Source organism: Herpailurus yagouaroundi, unplaced genomic scaffold, assembly GCF_014898765.1.
Source record: "Herpailurus yagouaroundi ecotype Mexico unplaced genomic scaffold, PumYag 140, whole genome shotgun sequence".
NCBI classification, from domain to species: Eukaryota; Metazoa; Chordata; class Mammalia; order Carnivora; family Felidae; genus Herpailurus; species Herpailurus yagouaroundi.
This window is the reverse complement of record NW_024412395.1, coordinates 76,362,595-76,382,455: the sequence shown is the minus strand read 5'-3', so window position 1 is coordinate 76,382,455 and position 19,861 is coordinate 76,362,595. Positions and strand designations below refer to the sequence as shown.

Sequence of the window (19,861 nt, the reverse complement as noted above, 5' to 3'; positions counted from 1 at the left end):
AATTACTTTATACACAAAATATGCTTTAAATTTTTAAAATCAGTGCATTATTACTATTGTTATTATTATACACCTCATCAGAAAAAAAATCCCTCTGTCAACAAGATAAAATACTACTCTATAAAAATAGACAAAATCAGTGCCAGAAAAGTTAAGCAACTTTGAAAAATCATACAATAAGCTTTGGTTTGAACAATGCCAGAATTTAGGTCTTTGATCCTTCTTCCACAGTCATTGTTTACTCAAAACACTTATATTCTCAAAAGAAAAAGAAAAAAAAAACTGAAGATGAATTGTGAATCATATAATATATTTGAAAGTAAAATCATTTTCCTGCAATAAACATATTAGGTATAATTTTAGTATGTCCATCAACTGCACAAGATAATATATGTATTGAATATGTCTACTATTTTCTTTTTTTAGTGTTTTATTTCTTTATTTTGAGAGAGAGCGAGAGAGACAGAGAGAAAGGGAGAGAGAATCCCAAGCAGGTTCCACACTGTCAGTGCAGAGCTCGATGCAGGGCTCGAACTCGCTAACCATGAGATCATGACCTGAGCCAAAGTCAGACGCTTAACCCACTGAGCCACCCAGGTGCCCCACTGATGGCTTTTTAATGTATTGACACAGTCAGTCATCAGGAGAGGGAAAAGTGCCTAAAACTTAAATTCTAATCCTTCCAAGAAAGCCTGCAGAAGGGACAAAGGTTGGGGGATTCTGGACATTATTTAGGGTCTGTATTGAGCCTCTTTGTGGCATGTGTCAGGTGTTTACCTCCTGGAGCATTATATCCTCTGCACATCAAGTGTGCCATTACACTCAGATTTCTCTTACAGACAGAATTTATCATTTTATGGTCATAGGATAAATAGCCCCATCAGTTGACTCTGTTTTGAGCCCACGCTGCAGTGCTGAGGCCCCTGTTCCAAACGACTTGTTTGCTTTTCTGGTCCCTGAGAGCCCCTCCTAGAGCACTTACTGCCTGTACCATTCATTTGCTCAGCCATCATTTTGCATTGCCCGTCCACTTTACATTGTTAGCTAATTGTTTTCTGTGTACAATCCTCATCCCCCCAACTGGTTTATAGCTTCTGGATCTTATACTACTTTTGATCCCCTCTCAGCACACAGTAGGCAATCAACAAATATTAAAATATGGAAGTTTCAAGTGAAGATAGTTTTGCTCTTGTAGAAGATTCTGGCAATATCATTTTATTTAGTTCTTTTATAGAACCCAAGACCATGTTTACCTGGGTAGATAATTCCTTAGAGTGTGCTAAGATATTTACACACGTGCCTCTTTCTTTGGTCTTAGCATTGTTAGTGAGAGTGTGTGTGCACATGTGTGTGTCCTGAGGTTGAAGTTTGTAATGCTTCACACAGAAAGCCCATAGGTAGAAGTCCATTCTCTCTGCAGGTGAAACACAGGACGGATTGACCAAATGCTCTCCACAATGAATAAGGAATGCAGTGTGAAAGATAGAGTCTTGAGTCTGAAGTGCTAACACTCTCGTTAGCCTTTTCTTTAAAGGGCTCAGAGTTCACTCTATTTTCCATAAAGAGCCTTCTACTTATCCCTGGGAGGAAGAGGGTGTTAAGAGGAACTTTACTGCACACGGGTTTCAAGTGAAATTTGGAGAGAGGCAATAAAACGGAGTCCATGAGCAATTTAACCTTAAAAGTTTAGCAAAGCTTTGTAATTTTGAAAATTGGGAACCACCAAATTTCTATCAATAGGGTCAAGTAAAGTTTGGGGTATTTACCTAACAGAAACCAGATGCTATTAAAAAGAATGAAGTTGATAGGCATGCACAACATGGGAATAATCTACGAAAAGTCAAAAAAGCAAGTTATAGAGCAATTTGTAAAGTACGATCCCAGTTACATAACAAAACATAACAAGAGATTTTTGCATATAGGCACATAAAGTCAATTTGCAGAAAGAAGTCTGGCAGGATTGACAGCAGACAGATTAATGGGTGATTACCTCTGGGAAGTAAAGACAGGTGGGATTTTCTAGTTTACTCTGTATATTTTTGTATTGTTTGAAACTTTTAAATTGAGAACATATTTATATCTTATTTGGTTATGAAAGCGTAGAAAGAAAAACATACAGCCAGTGGTCCATAGATATTCCCCTGTGGTTTCCCCTTTGTGGTGTCCTATGAGAGAAAACTGGAAGAACAATTGAACAGTGTGTAGTTTTGGATTAACTGCATTATTATTATTATTTTTGGCCAAAGGCGAGTGTGGTTAAACTTGACTATTGCTAAACAATGAGAAACTGTGATATGAAATAGAATATAAGCAGTTTCTTTTTATTCCCTTTGTTGAGTCAATTTAGAAGTCATCAGATATTGGTTGAACAATAAAGTACAACAATTAGGTTAATAATATCATTTATGTAATCAAACTTATATTTTCTAACAATTCTATCTCGGTTAGAGGCATTTCGTGCGTGAGAGGCATAGTGCTAATTTCCAGAAGGAAGCTATGACGCCACATTTACAAAATGCTCTTGCATATTTTATCCTGTTGGATCCTGTTAAGAGCAATGGCTAAAGTCAGGCAGCGCTGGATCTGCTTAACACAGGAGGAAACAGTCTCGGAGAAAATGAGTGACATAAATCGAGTCATGGTGTAGTAAGTGACAGGGTCCAGACTTGGATGGAGCCAGGCTGTTCAATTTCAGATTTTGTTCTCTTTCTTCCCAGCAGGAGGGTGTGCACTGTAGCAGAGTTGCTCGGGCTAGAATGTACTGGGTCCGTGTTTTGTGTCAGTAAAGCCTCAAACCATTGCAAAGTGTTGTGAAAGAGTATTTGGCTTGAAGGGAAAAGATGAGGGTCAAATAAAATAACAAATACGAAAGAACTTTCTCGAAAGACATTTTACAAACGTGATGTAGTGTTTTGGTTGTCACTGGTGTAACAACACATTCCATCTCTCCTTGGTATGCTTTGAGAAGTGCCTGGGCACTCTGCTCTCATTTAGATGGGAAAGCTGATGCGGAGGAAGGGGAGAGGTGAGAAGGGAACAGAGCCGGGAAAGGAATCTCATGAACTGACCTCCATTTGGATCAAATGGGCTTGTTGCCATTAAGAGAAGCTTCTTTCAAAGAGGAGGTGGGCCTACTGCAGACGCCAAGGGGCTCCTGTTCTCCTGTGTGGACAGATTTTGAGTGACATTTTTTAGGATTGTGCTCAGCCCCTGCACCATATCATTGGAGCTGGGACAATAGGTGCTTTTGGGGGCTCAGATCAAATGGAATTCACCGTGCGGCTGCCACAAGGGTACCCCATCCTATATCTTTGGATCCGGAAGAGGTTATAAAGGCAAGGCTTTATGCTTCATTACCGGCCTGTAAGGTCATGTGCTCCTTTGAGCATTGGGTTTCTTAAGGACAGACTGGATTATCATCACTTCTTGTTGTTTTGTTCGGTTTTCGTAATGGGAAGACTTGAGAACCAAACTGATAATTCAGGCTCAGATAAATTCATTCCCAAGAAGAATGCTGCCAATGACTTAGGTAAAGGCATAGCAATTTTTTGTCAAAATCTGGGTTGATTTTCTTCCTCCTCATGGCAGACAGAATGCTATATGTTATCAAACTATGTATTCTTTTTCTTTTGGGCCCATTTTCCAGCCTTTCTTTCAGTTGGCTGGAGACATCTTCTGGGGCCCTGACATCCTCTTCTGGATCCTGTGCTTAGAGTTAACAAATGAGGAGACACAAAGTAAAGGATTATGTGTGGGGTTTTATAGGGATGAGACCAGAAAGTAGCCTGTCCTCTCTCCTGGTTTGTTGACTATAAGCACAGGATGTGGAAGAGGGCCCTGAGGCCCTGGAAGATGATGAAGCCATTGGAGGAAGAGGCCCAAGACCCTGAATAGCTGCGTGGAGTCCAGCCCTCTCCTGATCTGCTCTGGACTGTAACATGAGCAAGAAATACTCTCCCTGTGCAATTCCACCAAGATGTAGGGAATGTTTGGTATAGTAGTTCCCTTCCCTGATTAATATACTCTCTCCTCTATTGGAAACCTCTCACCTGTCTTTACTTAATGTTACCTCTTCTCTTTGGTTACTCCAGTGACTTGCACATGTCATAACCTAGGATGTACCCCTCTCTTTGCAGTACCAATGTTACAATTAATTATATACCTTTCTAGCTCACATGGTTTTCCTTTTCAAAATCTTCTTTGGGAGGGATGAGTGTGTAGATCCTCCTCTAACTATCCTTTGAGACTACTAGGAACCAGTCGTGGCATAAGGAGTTTTGATTGCAACCCAAGCAGAAAATTCCTCCTGAATGCTGAGTTCATAGTAGCTTTATTCCCCACAGAGTTCAAATGGTGACATTTCTTAAGGCAGAGGAAGAAAGAGGACAGTCAACCCTTTTATTTAATTTTGGCAAGACTACGGGTTATGGTGCTCTGGGGAAATGCAGCCACAGATGTATCAACCTTTTAAAAAATTCTTGGCAGTCTAACCTTTAAGTCATAAACCTAAACACAGACAGCGCATCCTCGAAAAAAGCTTGTTGGCTGGCTATATTTGACACCGATATCCCACCTTCCAAAACTGTTCCTTCCAACTTTGTTTGTGAAATGCAAGTTCTGTTTATTTTAATCAGTATCTGTTTCCTAGATTTTTTGGGTGTGTTGTGATTTTTCAGCATATTAGGCAGTTTTATGGTTAGCTCAGCAATCACTGTACTATATAACTTTTGCTGCCAAGTTATGGGTAAGCAGAAGGGATTTTCTCTTTTCCTTTTCTAGTGATAATCTTGCATCTCTGTTTGGGAGGCAGCATAGCAAGGTAGTCAAGATCTTGGCCTCTGGAACCCTACTGCCTGAGTTCTAACACCAGGTTAGCATTTTGCCTGTTGTGTGACTTGGGGCAAGTTACTTCACTTCACTGTGCCTTGTTTTCAGGAACAATAATTTTTCCCACTTCATAGAACCATTGTGAGCCAGAGGGGTTAATTTGCCTATGGACATTAGGTGCATGCTTGGCATGATGTAAGTACTTTATAAATATTACCCATCAATATTCACTGAATGCCAAGCTCTGTGTTTTCATAGGCTTTAATTACATGGGGATCAAAAGGAGAAAGTAGCTATCATTATTTAATTCATTAGATCTTTAAGTCCCCTCTGTGCTTTTTAAGGACTTAATTAGCTAGAGTTTTAAAACTTGTTTTGGGGGAAATTTTCTATTTTTATATGTACAAAAATAGAAAAAAGTATGAAATAATATATATCAAAGTGTTAATAGCATCATCTTTGGGAGGTTTGAATATGGATGATCTTAACTCATTTAAAACTTCCTCATTTCCGTTTTCCATGTCTTTCCATATTTGCCTATATTGCTTATAGAATTTTGTTTTAGCAGGCCAAAGAACTTCATAATTTTGACATTTCCAAAGAGAATGTTATTTGTACTGTATTTACATGTGATTTATATGAAATTTCACATGAAGTGAATATTTTTTGCCTTAACTTTTTGTGATTTCCCCCTATGTTTTCTCCATTCTAATAAAAGCATTGGTAAGATCTGTGACGCAAATTGCCACTCACAAAGACTTCTAGAACATAGTTGCACATTCTATGTAACTTCTCTATAAGTAGCTTTTCCTCCTTTGTTTCTTTCGCGCCTCATGTCTGATAGTCCTGGTAATTAGCTGGGTTCCTGCCAGCCACCCTGATTCAGGTATGGGTCAAATAGCTATAGGACATGGAGCTCATACTAAGGGGACTGCTTCTGCTTTTACCTTGAAAAAATGTACTTATGATCCAACCCCTAGAGATGAATGTGACCATACCAGTGTCTGAAATGGGAAGGGGGTTGACCAGATCCCTCACAGTCCACCTGCTCTTACACAAAGCCCATAAAGAATTGGACTGGGTAAAAAAAGAAATCTCCTGGTGAGAAAGGGAAAATGTGGTCCTTAGCAATACCCTTTGTTCTGTTGAGAGGGGGAGCTGATGACTCAAGTAGAATCATGGTGACCATCTATTGACAGCTTCCTACTTGACACATATGATCCCTACTAATCGCCACAATCCTGAGAGGTAGGGGAGACGGTGACAATAACAATAATTCCTTGACAATAGTAACCAAGAGCTAACGTTTGTGAAGCACTTGCCATGTGCCCGCCACCAAGCTAAGCTCTTAACATGATTATCAGTCAACATCATCAAACCTCCAAGGGGATTTGTCGCTGTGATCCCCACTGCATAGATGAGAACAGTGAGGCTCGGAGAGGTTACTTGACAAGGCTAAGTTTGACTCTAAGTATGTGTGACTCCACAGGCACAGTTCACCATGACATTATATTGCTAAATTGTTCTATGGTCAAATCTTTTTTCAGGATTTTAGCACTTCCAAATGTCTTAAGTGTTTAATCTGGTGATAATAAATTTCTTTTCATCTCCTTTTTCTTCCTAATAATACTTACACTTACATGTATTTTTAAGTAAACTTTATTTATTTATTTATTTATTTATTTATTTTTAAATTTTTTATTTTTTTTTTCAACGTTTATTTATTTTTGGGACAGAGAGAGACAGAGCATGAACGGGGGAGGGGCAGAGAGAGAGGGAGACACAGAATCGGAAACAGGCTCCAGGCTCTGAGCCATCAGCCCAGAGCCTGACGCGGGGCTCGAACTCACGGACCGCGAGATCGTGACCTGGCTGAAGTCGGACGCTTAACCGACTGCGCCACCCAGGCGCCCCAAACTTTATTTATTTTTAATGTTTATTTATTTGTGAGACAGAGAGAGACAGAACATGAACGGGGGAGGGGCAGAGAGAGAGGGAGACACAGAATCCAAAGCAGGCACCAGGCTCTGAGCTGTCAGCACAGAGCCTGACGCGGGGCTGGGACTCACGGACCGTGAGATCATGACCTGAGACGAAGTCGGACACTTAACCGACTGAGCCACCCAGGTACCCCACATTTATGTATATTTTTATACAGATGTTTTAATCTAGATTTATCTCTATTAATTATCCTTTTTTTGGTCTTCATAACCAACCCATGGGGCAGTCAGGACAGGTGTTATCTCAGCTTTGCCTATGAGGAAAATGGAACCCCGAAAAATGGCCTTACTTCAATGTATGTACCCAGTAAGTGACAGGAGTGGGGCTGGCCCTGAGATCTTCTGGCTGCTGGTCCAGTTCTTGTTCATCTCTGCTTGGTTCTGACACCTCTTTCTCACAGGTTAGCCATCTTCTTCTTCCTGCTCCAAGAGGACTGCTTTTTGTTAGAACAAAAACAATATCTTGGTTAGTTTTAATAGGTTAGCAGGATTAGGACGTGCATATGGGATCAGGCGGGACAAGCAGAGAACACGGTCCACCAGGAGTTTTCATACCTTGAGTCGTGTGCATCAGGAGGTGTTCGCTAACCCCCGGGTGGGGTAATTGTGCTCACCCCTGCAGAGTCTTGGAAAGGGGCCAGTGATGCAGTGGGACACCCAGTACTTGAGGAGCTTGGCCCCTTGCCAGCCCGCGCACTGTTTCTTCAGTCCCGTGTTTAGCTCTCCCTGAAAGCAAAGACCACCCGTCTACAAATGATTCCTTTTTAAAAAAGTTGCCCCGAAGCCATTTCTTTATGTGAAAGCTTTTAGTTCGTCCCTATGCTAGATACTCAATTTTTATCACCAAATGAGGCTTTTTTCTTTTTTTAGAAGAAGTTATTTTTTCCTTTTAAAGAGAAATATCAGAAGACAGGAGTTAGTGGAAGCAATAAAGGAAACCATTAATACAGATTGAGAATTAGATGCTGCTTTCTGGTGGAGATGGCAAGGAGGGGTGTTTTCCATGTTACAGGGTGACATGGTTGTCATAACAGCAGCAAACTGCTGGGTGGAAAGACAGCAGAAAGCTGTTTATTGTGTGGCTGGTCCCTGGGAGGTCCAAATTGTGGTCCCTTTTGGACTCAGATTCTGAGATCTAATTTTGTTATGAGAAATGGAGTTGTGAGAGAAGGTAATATTATAGAGAAGAAAGAATCTGGAAGGCATGGGTTCTAGGCCTGGCCATGTGACATAATTACCTATGTGACTTTAGGAATGTCCCTTAACAGCTCTGGGCCTTGGCTTCCTTACCGTAGAAAGAAGTGGTTGGACCAGATCTGTGGGATCTGACCCTCACTGTGTATCAGAATCACCAAGGGGAACTTCTAAAAAATACAGGTGCCTGGGCCCCATCCATAGAGATTCTGATTTAATTGGTGTGGGGTGTACCCGACATCAGTATTTTTAAAGGCTCTCTAGGGGATTCAAATGTGTAGCCTGGTTAAATAGACTCTAAAATCCCCTAGGCTCTAGGGGTGCCTGTGTGGCTCAGTCAATTGAGCATCTCTTGATTTTGTTTCAGGTCATGATCTCATGGTTCGTGGGTTTGAGACCCATATCGGGCTCTGTGCTGACAGCACTGAGCTGTCTTGAGATTCTGTCTCTGTCTCCCCCTCTCTCTGCCCCTCCCCTGTTCATACTCTTTCCCAAAACAAACAAACAAACAAACAAACAAACAAACAAACATTAAAAAAATAATCCCCTCTAGCTCTAAGAGTCTATTATCTGGTTGGTCTCTTACCAAAGGATTTCTGAACCACACAACAGCTTAGAAATGTGCTTACTGTAATGAACACTGGATTATTTTTGTCTTGGAAAATACAGAAAAGTTATCGAAGAGTTATAGAAGCTATGTTCTTGATTTGTAAGATAATTCTCTAGAGGAAGCTGTAGATTTCTTCTATGAGACATTGAACATGGGAGAGAGTCACAGAGTTTAATACAGCCAGGAAGGAAGAATTGTTCATTTTTGGGTTACAGAAAGCTTTTTTTCCTCAGAAGTTTATGCTAGAAAAATATGTTCATAGTCCTAGAAGAGAATGTTTGGGTTGCAAACTATTTTAAAGGTAAGCACAGTAATTTTTAGACCACACAGCTTTTTTTTTTTAATTCTTATTTGAGAGAGAGCAAGAGTGTGTGCAAGTGGGGGAAGGGGTAGAGAGAGAGAGAGAGAGAGAGAGAGAGAGAGAGAGAACTCAAACAGTCTCCATGCTCAGCATGGAGCCCGACTCAGGACTCAGTCCCACAACACTGGGATCATGACCTAAGCCGAAATCAAGAGTCAGACACTCAACCAACTAACCCACCCAGGTGCCCCCTTTTTAGCTCATACTAATATTTAAGTCCAAAGGGATAAAACAATATTTTTTAAAGGCCAAATTATTAGGTCTGTTTTTGAGTCAAACCAGTCCTCATTAAAGCAAATTACCCTTCCTTGAGAATCAGATTTCTCCAAACCAGATTTGTCTTTAAATGTAATACACTAGAAAACATAAGATTAATCAAATGTTCTTTTCATTTACTTAGTTTCAAATTATTAACCATATAAGAATTGGGATGAATTTTTTTAATAGTTTTTACTTGGGTATCAGAAGAAAAATTGAGATGTGTGACATAAAATTTGATAGCAAAGCTTTCCTCACAAGTATTTCCTGTTCATGTCTGAGGTTCATTGGATCCCCAGAGATGGTTATCATCCAACACATAAGCAGGTCAGAGTAAATCCAAAGCCCAAGGTCATCCCCCATCCCTCCCTCCCTCCCTACCACAAACATAAAAAGCTTTCACTATGTAATCTCCTTTTGTGTCTGAAGAATCTCTCCAAGATTCTGAACTGCTGTTTCTTCCATACAGGAAGCCACCATCCATTTCTATGATAAACTTCACATATATTTTGAATTGAGATCCTATGCTCTATAACAATTGTGTACCAGGAGAGTGGACTGCAAATGAGCTCACGCTGCAGCTGGTAGGAGCGTGTATAATTAGATAAGAGGTGTTTTTGAAACAATGTTTCTACTTATTACTAGCCCTCAACTCTTTTTCCTGAAAAGGGAAGGAAAATGGAGTTTGTATTTAAAAATTCTATGAGGCGGGGCGCCTGGGTGGCGCAGTCGGTTAAGCGTCCGACTTCAGCCAGGTCACCATCTCGCGGTCCGTGAGTTCAAGCCCTGCGTCAGGCTCTGGGCTGATGGCTCAGAGCCTGGAGCCTGTTTCCGATTCTGTCTCCCTCTCTCTCTGCCCCTCCCCCGTTCATGCTCTGTCTCTCTCTGTCCCAAAAATAAATAAACGTTGAAAAAAAAAAAAAAAAAATAAATAAATAAATAAAAATTCTATGAGGCTTTAAAAAAATACTGGGTGTTAGTTTTTAAGTACAGAAAAGCATGGTGAAGAAAACAAAAATGACCCAAATTCATCACCTAGGTAATCCAGTAAGCCTCCAAAACTCACATGTGCAAACAAGGACACAGAAGAACTACTCCCTAAATATCTGCTTTTAATAGAGAACTTTTTTTTTTTTTTTTAAATTTCTAAAATGAGGTGGGGTGCCTGGGTGGCTCAGTCGGTTAAGCGTCCAACTTCGGCTCAGGTCATGATCTCATGTTTTGTGAGTTCAAGCTCTGCGTCAGGCTCTGTGCTCACATCGGATCCTGGAGCCTGCTTTGGCAGGCTGTGTCTCCCTCTCTCTCTGCCCCTCCCCCACTTTCTCTCTCTCTCTTTCTCTCTCTCTCTCAAAAATAAAATAAACATTAAAAAATATTGAAAAAAATAAAATGAGACTAGAATATAATAACTATATTTTGGCCCCTTATTATGTGACAATTCCTGTTCTTTTAATCCTCCAACAACTATTATAAAGTAGATTATTATTGTCCTCACTTTGCAGATGAGAAAAGATGCTAAGTGATTTATTTGCCTACGGTCATGGTTAATATGCAGGACAGCTGGGATTTGAACTCAGACAGCCTGGCTTCCAAAGCCCAGCTCATAAACCATTTCTTACGCCACTTATTACAGAATTCTTGGGAGTTAAACTATAGAAAGTTATAACTACTCTTGCTAAGTAAATTAGTTTGCTGTGGAAACCAAAAACTATCATCTTAGGTTGTTGAAGAACACTTCTGAAGACCATCTCCTTATTCAGACCTACCCCTTGGGATCAGCTCAGAAAAGCAGAATTTGGTTTAACAATACCTGAAAGATTATGCAATTTCACATGCTGTATTAGATTAACATTATGTTTACAGGGTGGAAAGTGCCAATTGTGGCTACAGTTTGAAATTGATTTCCCTGCTTGCTCTTCTTTATTTTTCAATTATTTAATTTTTTTCTTTCTGAGGATCTTCAAAATATGGTCAAGATCTAAACCATGGAGTGCTGCTTTCATCAGAGCAATGATAATGGTGGTAATGCATCTTGTACCCTGTCAGATGAGGCCTAGGACTTGATTTGCCTTCTAGAATGGAGGATGACTTCAGGGAACAGTTTAAGGGACCAAGATCCTTCTCTGGTTGTAATTAACACCTTAGAAGCCAACATTTCATATATGCAGATAGAAAATTATTTTCCCAAGTGCATTCTGTTACACATGCTGGCTCACACATTGGTTGGATCTTGTATTTTATTCATTCATCAAACCTTTTTCTTTAATTTTTTCTTTTTTTCTTTTTGCCATTTAAGAATTTATTTGTTGCACAAGTAATAAGTGAAAGTACACAAGTAGATATAAGCATCAGATTTATAAGAATTCAGATCTGTAAGTAACAAATGGTGGAGAAAATGTAGGTACCCAGGAACTCTCCCACACTGCTCCTGGGAGCGTAAATTATTACAGCTATCTTGAGGGTAATTTGGAGAGAGTGAGGTTGAAGCTGTGCACCCCCCACAACCCAGTGGGTTTGCACCCTTGGGAAGCTCTTGTGTCAGAGTGTAAGAAAACAAGTACAAGAGGGTTCATTGCAACATGTCCATAATGAAAAAACAGACAAACTGGAAGCAAATCTAACTGAAACAGAGAAATACAGAGTGGTCTTTTTCATGTGATGGAATATTATATAGATATGAAAATGAATGAACTACAGTTACATGCACCAACGTAAAGAAATCCCCAAAACATAATGTTGAATGAGAAAGGCAAGTTCCAGAAGGAGCTTTATATACCATGATTCCATTTATACAAGCATTTAAAACACTACATTGTTTATGGTTATAAACATACTTAGGAAATATCTAAAAACATGCATGGGATTGATAACTACTGGTCTCAGGATGGTGGTTTACTGTGAAGCAGAAGGATGAACAATAGATCTGGGGCTTTCCTTACATCTGTAATGTTTCATTTCTTAAACTGGATGGTAGGTACATGCATGTCTCTACTCTTGTCTGAGCTGCTGTGTATATGTTTCCAGTATTTCATAGTTCAGTACTAGAAAAGAATGCAACTGTCTTGAAACCCCGTTGTAATTTTATCAAAATAACAACACCAAATAGAATCAGGAAGAAGGGAAGGAAATCTGATGAAGTAACATGAAATGACTGCTTTGCTTAAGGAAACTTGTTGAAAGCACAGACAAAATGAGCACAGCACTAGGAACACTAGATCGGAGGGATGATGACCTTTCCTCAAACTTCTCCTGACCCCTTATTTCAAGATGTCCCTAGCCCAGTAAAAGACCAAGGAGGAGAAAGTGAAGGGAGGAGGATGTGTCCTTGGTCCAGAAGAGGGATCTAAGTCTTTCAGAATAGGACCATGAAGTGCCTTTTGAAGAGACACACACAACCCACAGGTGATGGGCGTCTCAAGGCTTAAATAAAACTTCATCTTCATGAATGTTTCTGATCCTAATGCAAATATTTAGTTCTTATTCCTCACCATTCTTGGTAGGGTGTTTTGTCTCCCGTTTTAGAGCTTTCAGCTACGGCAGAAGTTCAGGAGGCTGATTTCCTGCCATCTTCCTCTTCTTCCTGTGTCTGCTCTCAGGGCAGTGGCCGGTGCTTTCCGGGAATAAAGAGAAAGGAAAGTACCAAGCAGATTCTAGTAGGCAGTTGCAGCACACGGTATTAGGATTGCCAGCCTAACATTGTCCACCTTAGAAGACGATCTCCTATTCTAGAAACCTTTATTCTGTCTTCCTCTGTGTGCCATTCATAGCCAGAGCAGAACCATAAAATAAAAGATTTGAGTCCGGGAAGTTGTTTTAATACTGGGATTGTAGTATAGGAAGGGATCCTCGACATTCAGTACAGTGTTCTCATTTTACAGATAGCAAGAGTAAGATTCCAGTATATGTAAGTAGCCTGACCCAAGAGGTGGGAGAGCCAGATTGGAGCCGCCATTCCTGCCCTCACGTGAGGGGCTTCCTGCTCCGCTGGCCATCTCTTCAGAGCCCATCTTGTTTCCAGTTCTTACCTTTGGCTGAACTATCTGAACATTTCCCCTGTGTTCCATCTCTAATTCCAAGACCTCTCCGGGTTATCTCCAGTGAAAAGAGACATATTATGTTGTCCTTTTGCCAACGACTTTCAAAAGGAGTGAAAGAGGACACCGAGGGAGGTGAAGATAAATGCATTTATCCTGAGCCCCTCACACTGTGCTTCAGATCCTTAGGGAATTTTTTTTCCCCCCTGAAAGAGATGAGAGGTTGAGCCACTCTGAGCTATGCTTTCCTCCTTAGGAATGACTTTCCTTTGTAGTCAAGGTTAAAGCAGGAGTTTGAGGTCAGGGCTACTAGTCAAAGAACAACCAAACTATGACATTAAAAAGATTTCCTTCCTTATCTAGCAGTTATGTTTTAAAATAATTCAAAGTATATAAATTTAGGAGATGGATACGTTCTCCCAGCTGTTTTCTGTAAAAGTAACTTTCACATCACATAATATATCTCAAAAGCAAACGATCAATTGTAAGCCTACCTGTGAATCTAAATGAAGTAGGCTCCTGAATGTCCATTTAATGAGGGCTTTTAAATGTCTCAGAGGTTTTAACACTGATTTATATTAACAGGTAAATTTCTAAGGCAAGATTCTCTGAGATGGTTGCTGGGGGCAAACTAACTGCTTCAGCTGGGAGCTGTACTTGTAATCCTTTTTTACTTGTCCCCCCAGAAATATCAGCTTCACACAGCAGTGAATTGAAGCAGCATCCATCTTCCAGCTGCGGAGCCTCTCCACCAAAGTGAAGGGTATTTGTGATTGAGTCTGGCCACCAAGCAAATTGCCAGCGTCCACCCATAATAATTCTTCATCACATTTCTTTCTCTAGGGCATATTCCTTGTCTCAAAATACTTGCTGATGGTACTTAATGAGTGGAGAAAAAGGCAGAGAAATAAGAAAAACCCATTATACAGACAACCCATTTTCTAGGCTAACAAACATGACACCAAGAATATCGTAGTGCTTCATCTAATTCCTTGTTGGATCATAACCCTGTAGGATTTATAATAAAATCTTCAGGCATATTAATGATGGCGAATTTTGTTTCTGGAGAAAATGGGAATAAATGTTCTTCAAATTTAAATATAAATATATGGTAAAGAAGAAACAAAAGCTGTCACATAATGAAGTCCTGCTATAAAAAAGGATTACATTGTGACTGTTTTGTTTCTTTATTTTTTTCTACATTTAGTATTGTATACTTTCATTCTTATGTAACTTTTCTAGATTGATTTCAAAGTAATTTATATTACACAGACTTTTCTGACCCAAAAAAAGGTGATCCTAGAATATTCCTCTACTACACTTTAATAAATTATTTGCATTTAATAAATTATTGCATTCCTTACATTATATGTAAGGAAAATATGAAGAGCAGCTTTCTGAATCTTGATAAAACAAAGGGCATGTTTTCTGCTAAGGCTTTTACTCTCTTTCATTACTTCCTTCTGTATTCTCTGAGGCCTCTCCCAGCCTTAGGAGATTTGTCTGTTTAGCCTGATTTTAATTTCCTCTGTAGGATGTCTTCTTCCCTTGGGAGATGAGACGCAAGCTTCTCTTGTGTATTAGAGCTTTCTCCTATTACAAATATAAAGCAAAGAATCCTTTTCCAGTGATTTGCACTACATAGTCCATTTGGTTAATTCTCGTCTGGGTTTCTCAGACCTTGATTATTCTCAAGATCCTCAAATCAAGGTCTCATTTGTTTTCATAGTATCATAAAAATTTACTTTATTCACTGTTTTTAAAACAGCCCTCAGATCCTTCTTGAATTTCTTGTAATTACCTGTCTAACTATACATTTATTTATCAATCAGGATGTTATTGGATCCAAGTGATGGAAATCCCACTCAAACTAGTTTAAGCAAAAGTGACATTACATTCTGGAGATGGATGGTTGTGCTGGTCACACAACAATGTGGATGGCCTTCATGCCACAGAAATGTACACTTAAAAAAAGTGACTTTATGAACCCCACCCCCCTACCCCCAATTCTGAGAAGTATAAAAGGGCTTCAGGAAACTCTGTTTTCTTCACTGTCTCTTAGAGATCCAATATTTGACTCATCATCCCTTGCCTTCAGTATGTGACCCGGAAATGTGGGAGGCAGGGAGTGGACTGTAGCATGGGTCACAGGTGGCTTCATGGAGAAGCTGGCCCTTGAACTATGGTTATTGGCTTGGGAGCAGTTGCAAAAAGAGCCGTCAAAATAAAGTGATCGGCTTGAGCAGAGGTGTGAAGATGGTAAATAGTTGACTTTGGCTCTCGAATGCCCTGTATGTTGTGTGCACAGCAAGCAGAATGGCATAGCTAAGTTCAACAAAGGTGGTTGGGAACAGTGGGAGTTCCACGGGCATTTTATACATCCCTGGAGACTGAAGTGGGTACGTGAGGACAGTGGCACTTCATAAAGAAGGCAGAGGCTCCTGTTCTGGGGAGTCCAATGTAGAAGGAGTGTTGGAGAAGGATCATCTCAGTAAACATTTTCCACTCCTTCTGTTCAAATGTCTTTTTATCCTTTCTGTCATGTTACAGGTCCTCTTCTAAAGTATCCCAAGCAAATAAGAATCCATTCTGTTCTGGTGTCTTGATCTCAAGAATTATTCTTTTCTTCTATCTCATTCTAGTGTTTTAATGCTGCCTATGAATTTTCTTATTTATAACCTAAGCCCTCATGCTATTGCCAAACTTATTCTGTCAATAGGAAGCAGAGGGAATGTTTTCATCCAGGAGTGAAAGGCTTTGTTGCTAAATATCTTTTCCTCTGGGGCCAATTACACAAATGTTTTTCTGGAAATTCTGTGGGAGTTGTGTATTCTGAGCGGAACTGCAGACTTTTTAGATCTGGAAAGGACCTAAAAAAATAAATAAATAAAAACCAACAAAAAACATGCCATTCAACCCACTCATTTAACAGATGAGAAAACTAGATCCCACAGTTGCAATATAACCCTATCATACTTTATTACCTCGAAGGATAAAAATCTCAAGGGTGCACCTTGAGGAAGAGCAAATGAGTGATTCAGAACCATTATCTCTTTGCTCAGAAGTGGAAAATAGCCTCTTCTGGATTTGTTACCCAGCCATTTTCCTGTTGCTTAATTTCTCAATTGTTTTACACAACAATTTTAAGTGTCTTTCAGATACAGAGTAGAGTATGCTATTTTTGCTGTCTCCCTCCAAGAGAGTCTATTATGTCTTTCAAGCACATACTAGTCTTACTCTGGTTGAGTCACTTGGGTTTTGGTGGGCTATGATGACACCAACATTTTCTCTGGTGACGAACACTAATATGTTCCGCCATTGAAATCCATTTTGGGAGCATTCCATCCTTACTGAGAGTCTGATTCTCTGGATGGCTTTAGAGCCTTTGATAAAAACCCTCATGGTGTTTACATCATATCTGACACCCTGGATCTTTCTTTGTTTCTTTATGGGTTCTGACTGACTGAAAAACACATGAATCAGTCAGGAAACAGGAGGTAATTGTGGCTATTTAGATAACCTAGTAACATGGAAGATAATTGGGTCATGAAAAAAGTGAAAAGTAAATGAAATGATTTCTGCTCATCAGCAACACCAAGCTCACTTGGCAAACAGTGATGAGAAGAATAGTTAAAACTCCTTCTTCATCTTCCTGCTCCTTTTATGGGCTGGTGATTTTATAGACCAGCTGGCTCTGCCTTCTTATTTGTGATGGTGGTTGAGCCCTTTTTTTTTTTTTTTTTTTTTGCCAAAGGAGTGATTTTGGTTGTTTGTTTTTCTATTCGTGTGCTTGCTTAGAAGCCAGCCACTGGCTGCCTTAGGTTTCATGCTATTTCAGGGCGGTAAGATAGTGTTTCCCGGAAGTTGATGCTTGTGAGGACAAAAATGTTTTTCTGCTGCAGAAAAGGTAGTTATGTATGGTATGATGTTAGTGCAGAATGGAAAGTCTAGTCTTTTCCAGTCATAGGCCACAAAGAGGAAGATGGTGAATGCAACTTTACTCAGGGTCTTGGAGAGAGGTCACCCTTGCTCCCCTCCCAAGAGCCAAATCAGTTCCTACAAGAGAACTCTGACTGGTCAGCCTGGGTCATGTGCCTGCCTTGGTGGTGAGCAAGCTGCAGGAAGTTTTCTAATTAATAGTTTCTTCTGAATCACGGGATTTAAGAGAGTGAGTTCCTAAAATGAAGGGAGGTAGGACCAACTAAAAAGCTAAGATTTTTCCTCCAGCAACATTGATCCTTTGGAGTACATGGGTTAGTTCACAGTAGGTGCTCCAAAGAGATTTGCTGGATCACTGATAGGAGAAGCCCTGGAGGAAATATTCGTCCTAAGTGAGAGATTTTTAGGGTAAAATATCCATTCATTTCCTCGTTTGAATAAAAGTACCATTCTTGTATATTACTTATAGATTGGGACAAAAATTTTTGAAAACCATACTGCATATGCTGTATTTTAAATGACAGTTTTGTACTCTGAACCTTCACATGAGTTGCTCTCTTAAATCTTCCCAGCAGCCAGAAGAGGTAGGCAATTTCCTTTCCATTTTACAGATGAGAGGACAGAAACCATGGGGCAAAGTTTCAGAGCCAGTGAAAGGCAGAGCAAATCCTCGAACCCAGGTCTGTGTGATTTTGTGTTCTTTCTTAGATGCCCCAGCTGCTTAGGAGACAGCTGGCGGATGTGCTGTTGATCGAGGTTGTGACGTTGAATACAAATTGAGAAGGAAATGAGGAGGAAACAGCACCATAAATCCTGACACAAAAGTTTAAGTCTCTTAAAGGCCTTCAATATGTCATGGCTCTTAGGATCTCTCAGTTGGTGCCACACAATTAGGCCCAGAGTCTTAATTGCAGGTTGATTTCCAAAACTGCATGTCCCTGTGCCAGTAGGATTTATGTGGAGACATTTACTTTAATTAAATGGCTACTTAGTGACAGGCTTAACATAGATCTTTTAAAGTACCAGATACTTGGTCAACCAAGAATGCGTATCTTCCTTACTAACAATACATAGAGATGTTTATTTCAGTTAATTGAAGCTATTAAAAATTGGAGATTGTTCTCTCATTCATGGTTTTAGGGATGGAGTAAGCTGGAGGCTATGGATTTACTGCTTCACACTTTCGCATTTTGAGTGTTACACTGACTCGCCATACCGGCTGACCCCCTACACTGAGAGAAACTCATGCTGCCAAACTCTTGGGTTTCTGTATCCCAGTCAGTACCTCACAAAATAGGCTTTTTTTTTTTTTTTTAAACCAGAAACAAGAAAGAGCTTCAGGTGAAAATTTGGGGCTGGCTAGTTACTTCTTAGTGTTTTTCAGCAAACAGAGTAAAATATACTAGCACATTTTGCTTAGATTTACTGTATCAACCCAACATGGAAAATTCTGATGGGGAACTTTAGATGAACTACACACTTGCTTTTTATTTTTTTTTATTTTTATTTTTTTAATTTTTTTATTTAATTTTTTTTTAAATTTTTTAACATTTATTTATTTTTTGAGACAGAGAGAGACAGAGCATGAATGGGGGAGGGTCAGAGAGGGAGACACAGAATCTGGAACAGGCTCCAGGCTCCGAGCTGTCAGCACAGAACCTGACTCGGGGCTCGAACTCACGGACCGCGAGATCATGACCTGAGACGAAGTCAGCCGCTCATCCGACTGAGCCACCCAGGCGCCCTGCACACTTGCTTTTTAAATGCAGCTATTAAAAATAACCAATAAATAGATGCAGTCACATGCGTGCAGCTATTGGTTGTTCTAGTGCCTGAGCTCTGGTTTGGCCTAACTTTGAGCATCCATCTGGGAAGGAACATTCGTGACCTTCTGGTCTCTGAGGCTTTGCTTCTGCTATAGCCATTGATACCATCTGCCTTCTGTGTTCTAGTTTGTATTTCATTTAGACACATGTTTTCGCATTTCGTTTTTATAATGTTTCTTTTTCTTTCCCAACGATATCAGAGACCCAAAATTTGGAATATGTGCATGAAAAAAATAAAAAAATGAGAAAGCAACTCACCTGTGATGTAATCACTAAGAGATAAATACTACTGACTTGTTGATATTTTTCCTCCCATTTTTTTCTCAACACTTCCTTATTTAATATATGTGTATATGTGCTTCAAAATATAGACTTGCTAGCTTGTATATTTGTCTTTATGCAACCGAATTCTTTTTGCATGTTTGCATGTCTGTTTGTATGCCAGCCTTGGCGATCTTGGATATGCTTTTGTTTACTTGTTTTCCTACTACGTTACAAAAAAGTATTTCTCCAAGTTTTTAAAACTTCTTTGAAATATCATTTCTTAACAGCTGCATAATATTCTACCATATGGATGTGCTGTATTTTATTTCATTATATCCCTAAGATTAGATAATTAGGAAGTTTGCAATATTTTCTATAAATAACATCCTAATAAACATCTTAAACATGAATCTTTGTGCTCATCCCTGGTTGTTTCCTTAGGGTAACTTCCCACAACACTTATAGAGGTAAAGAATGGTAATATAGGGGTGCCTGGGTGGCTTAGTTGGTTAAGCATCCAACTCTTGATTTCGGCTCAGGTCATGATC

The 19,861-nt window shown here is 39.8% G+C and overlaps 1 protein-coding gene across 12 annotated transcripts in view; it reads left to right on the top strand.

The window, feature by feature from the left end:
• ANKRD44 (ankyrin repeat domain 44) overlaps positions 1-19,861 on the top strand; it is a 330,752-nt gene that overhangs the window by 72,651 nt on the left and 238,240 nt on the right. For 2 of the 12 annotated variants that reach the window (XM_040475749.1, XM_040475745.1), the window contains exon 1: positions 9,678-9,834. The exons of 1 other annotated variant lie outside the window; for it this stretch is intronic. In XM_040475749.1, coding sequence (XP_040331683.1) covers positions 9,775-9,834 — 60 coding nt within the window. In that variant the 5' untranslated portion in view covers positions 9,678-9,774. Of the gene's footprint in view, positions 1-9,675; positions 9,835-19,861 lie in introns of those variants that run through there. 9 more of the 12 variants (XM_040475748.1, XM_040475754.1, XM_040475744.1 and 6 more) reach the window with 8 other exon arrangements.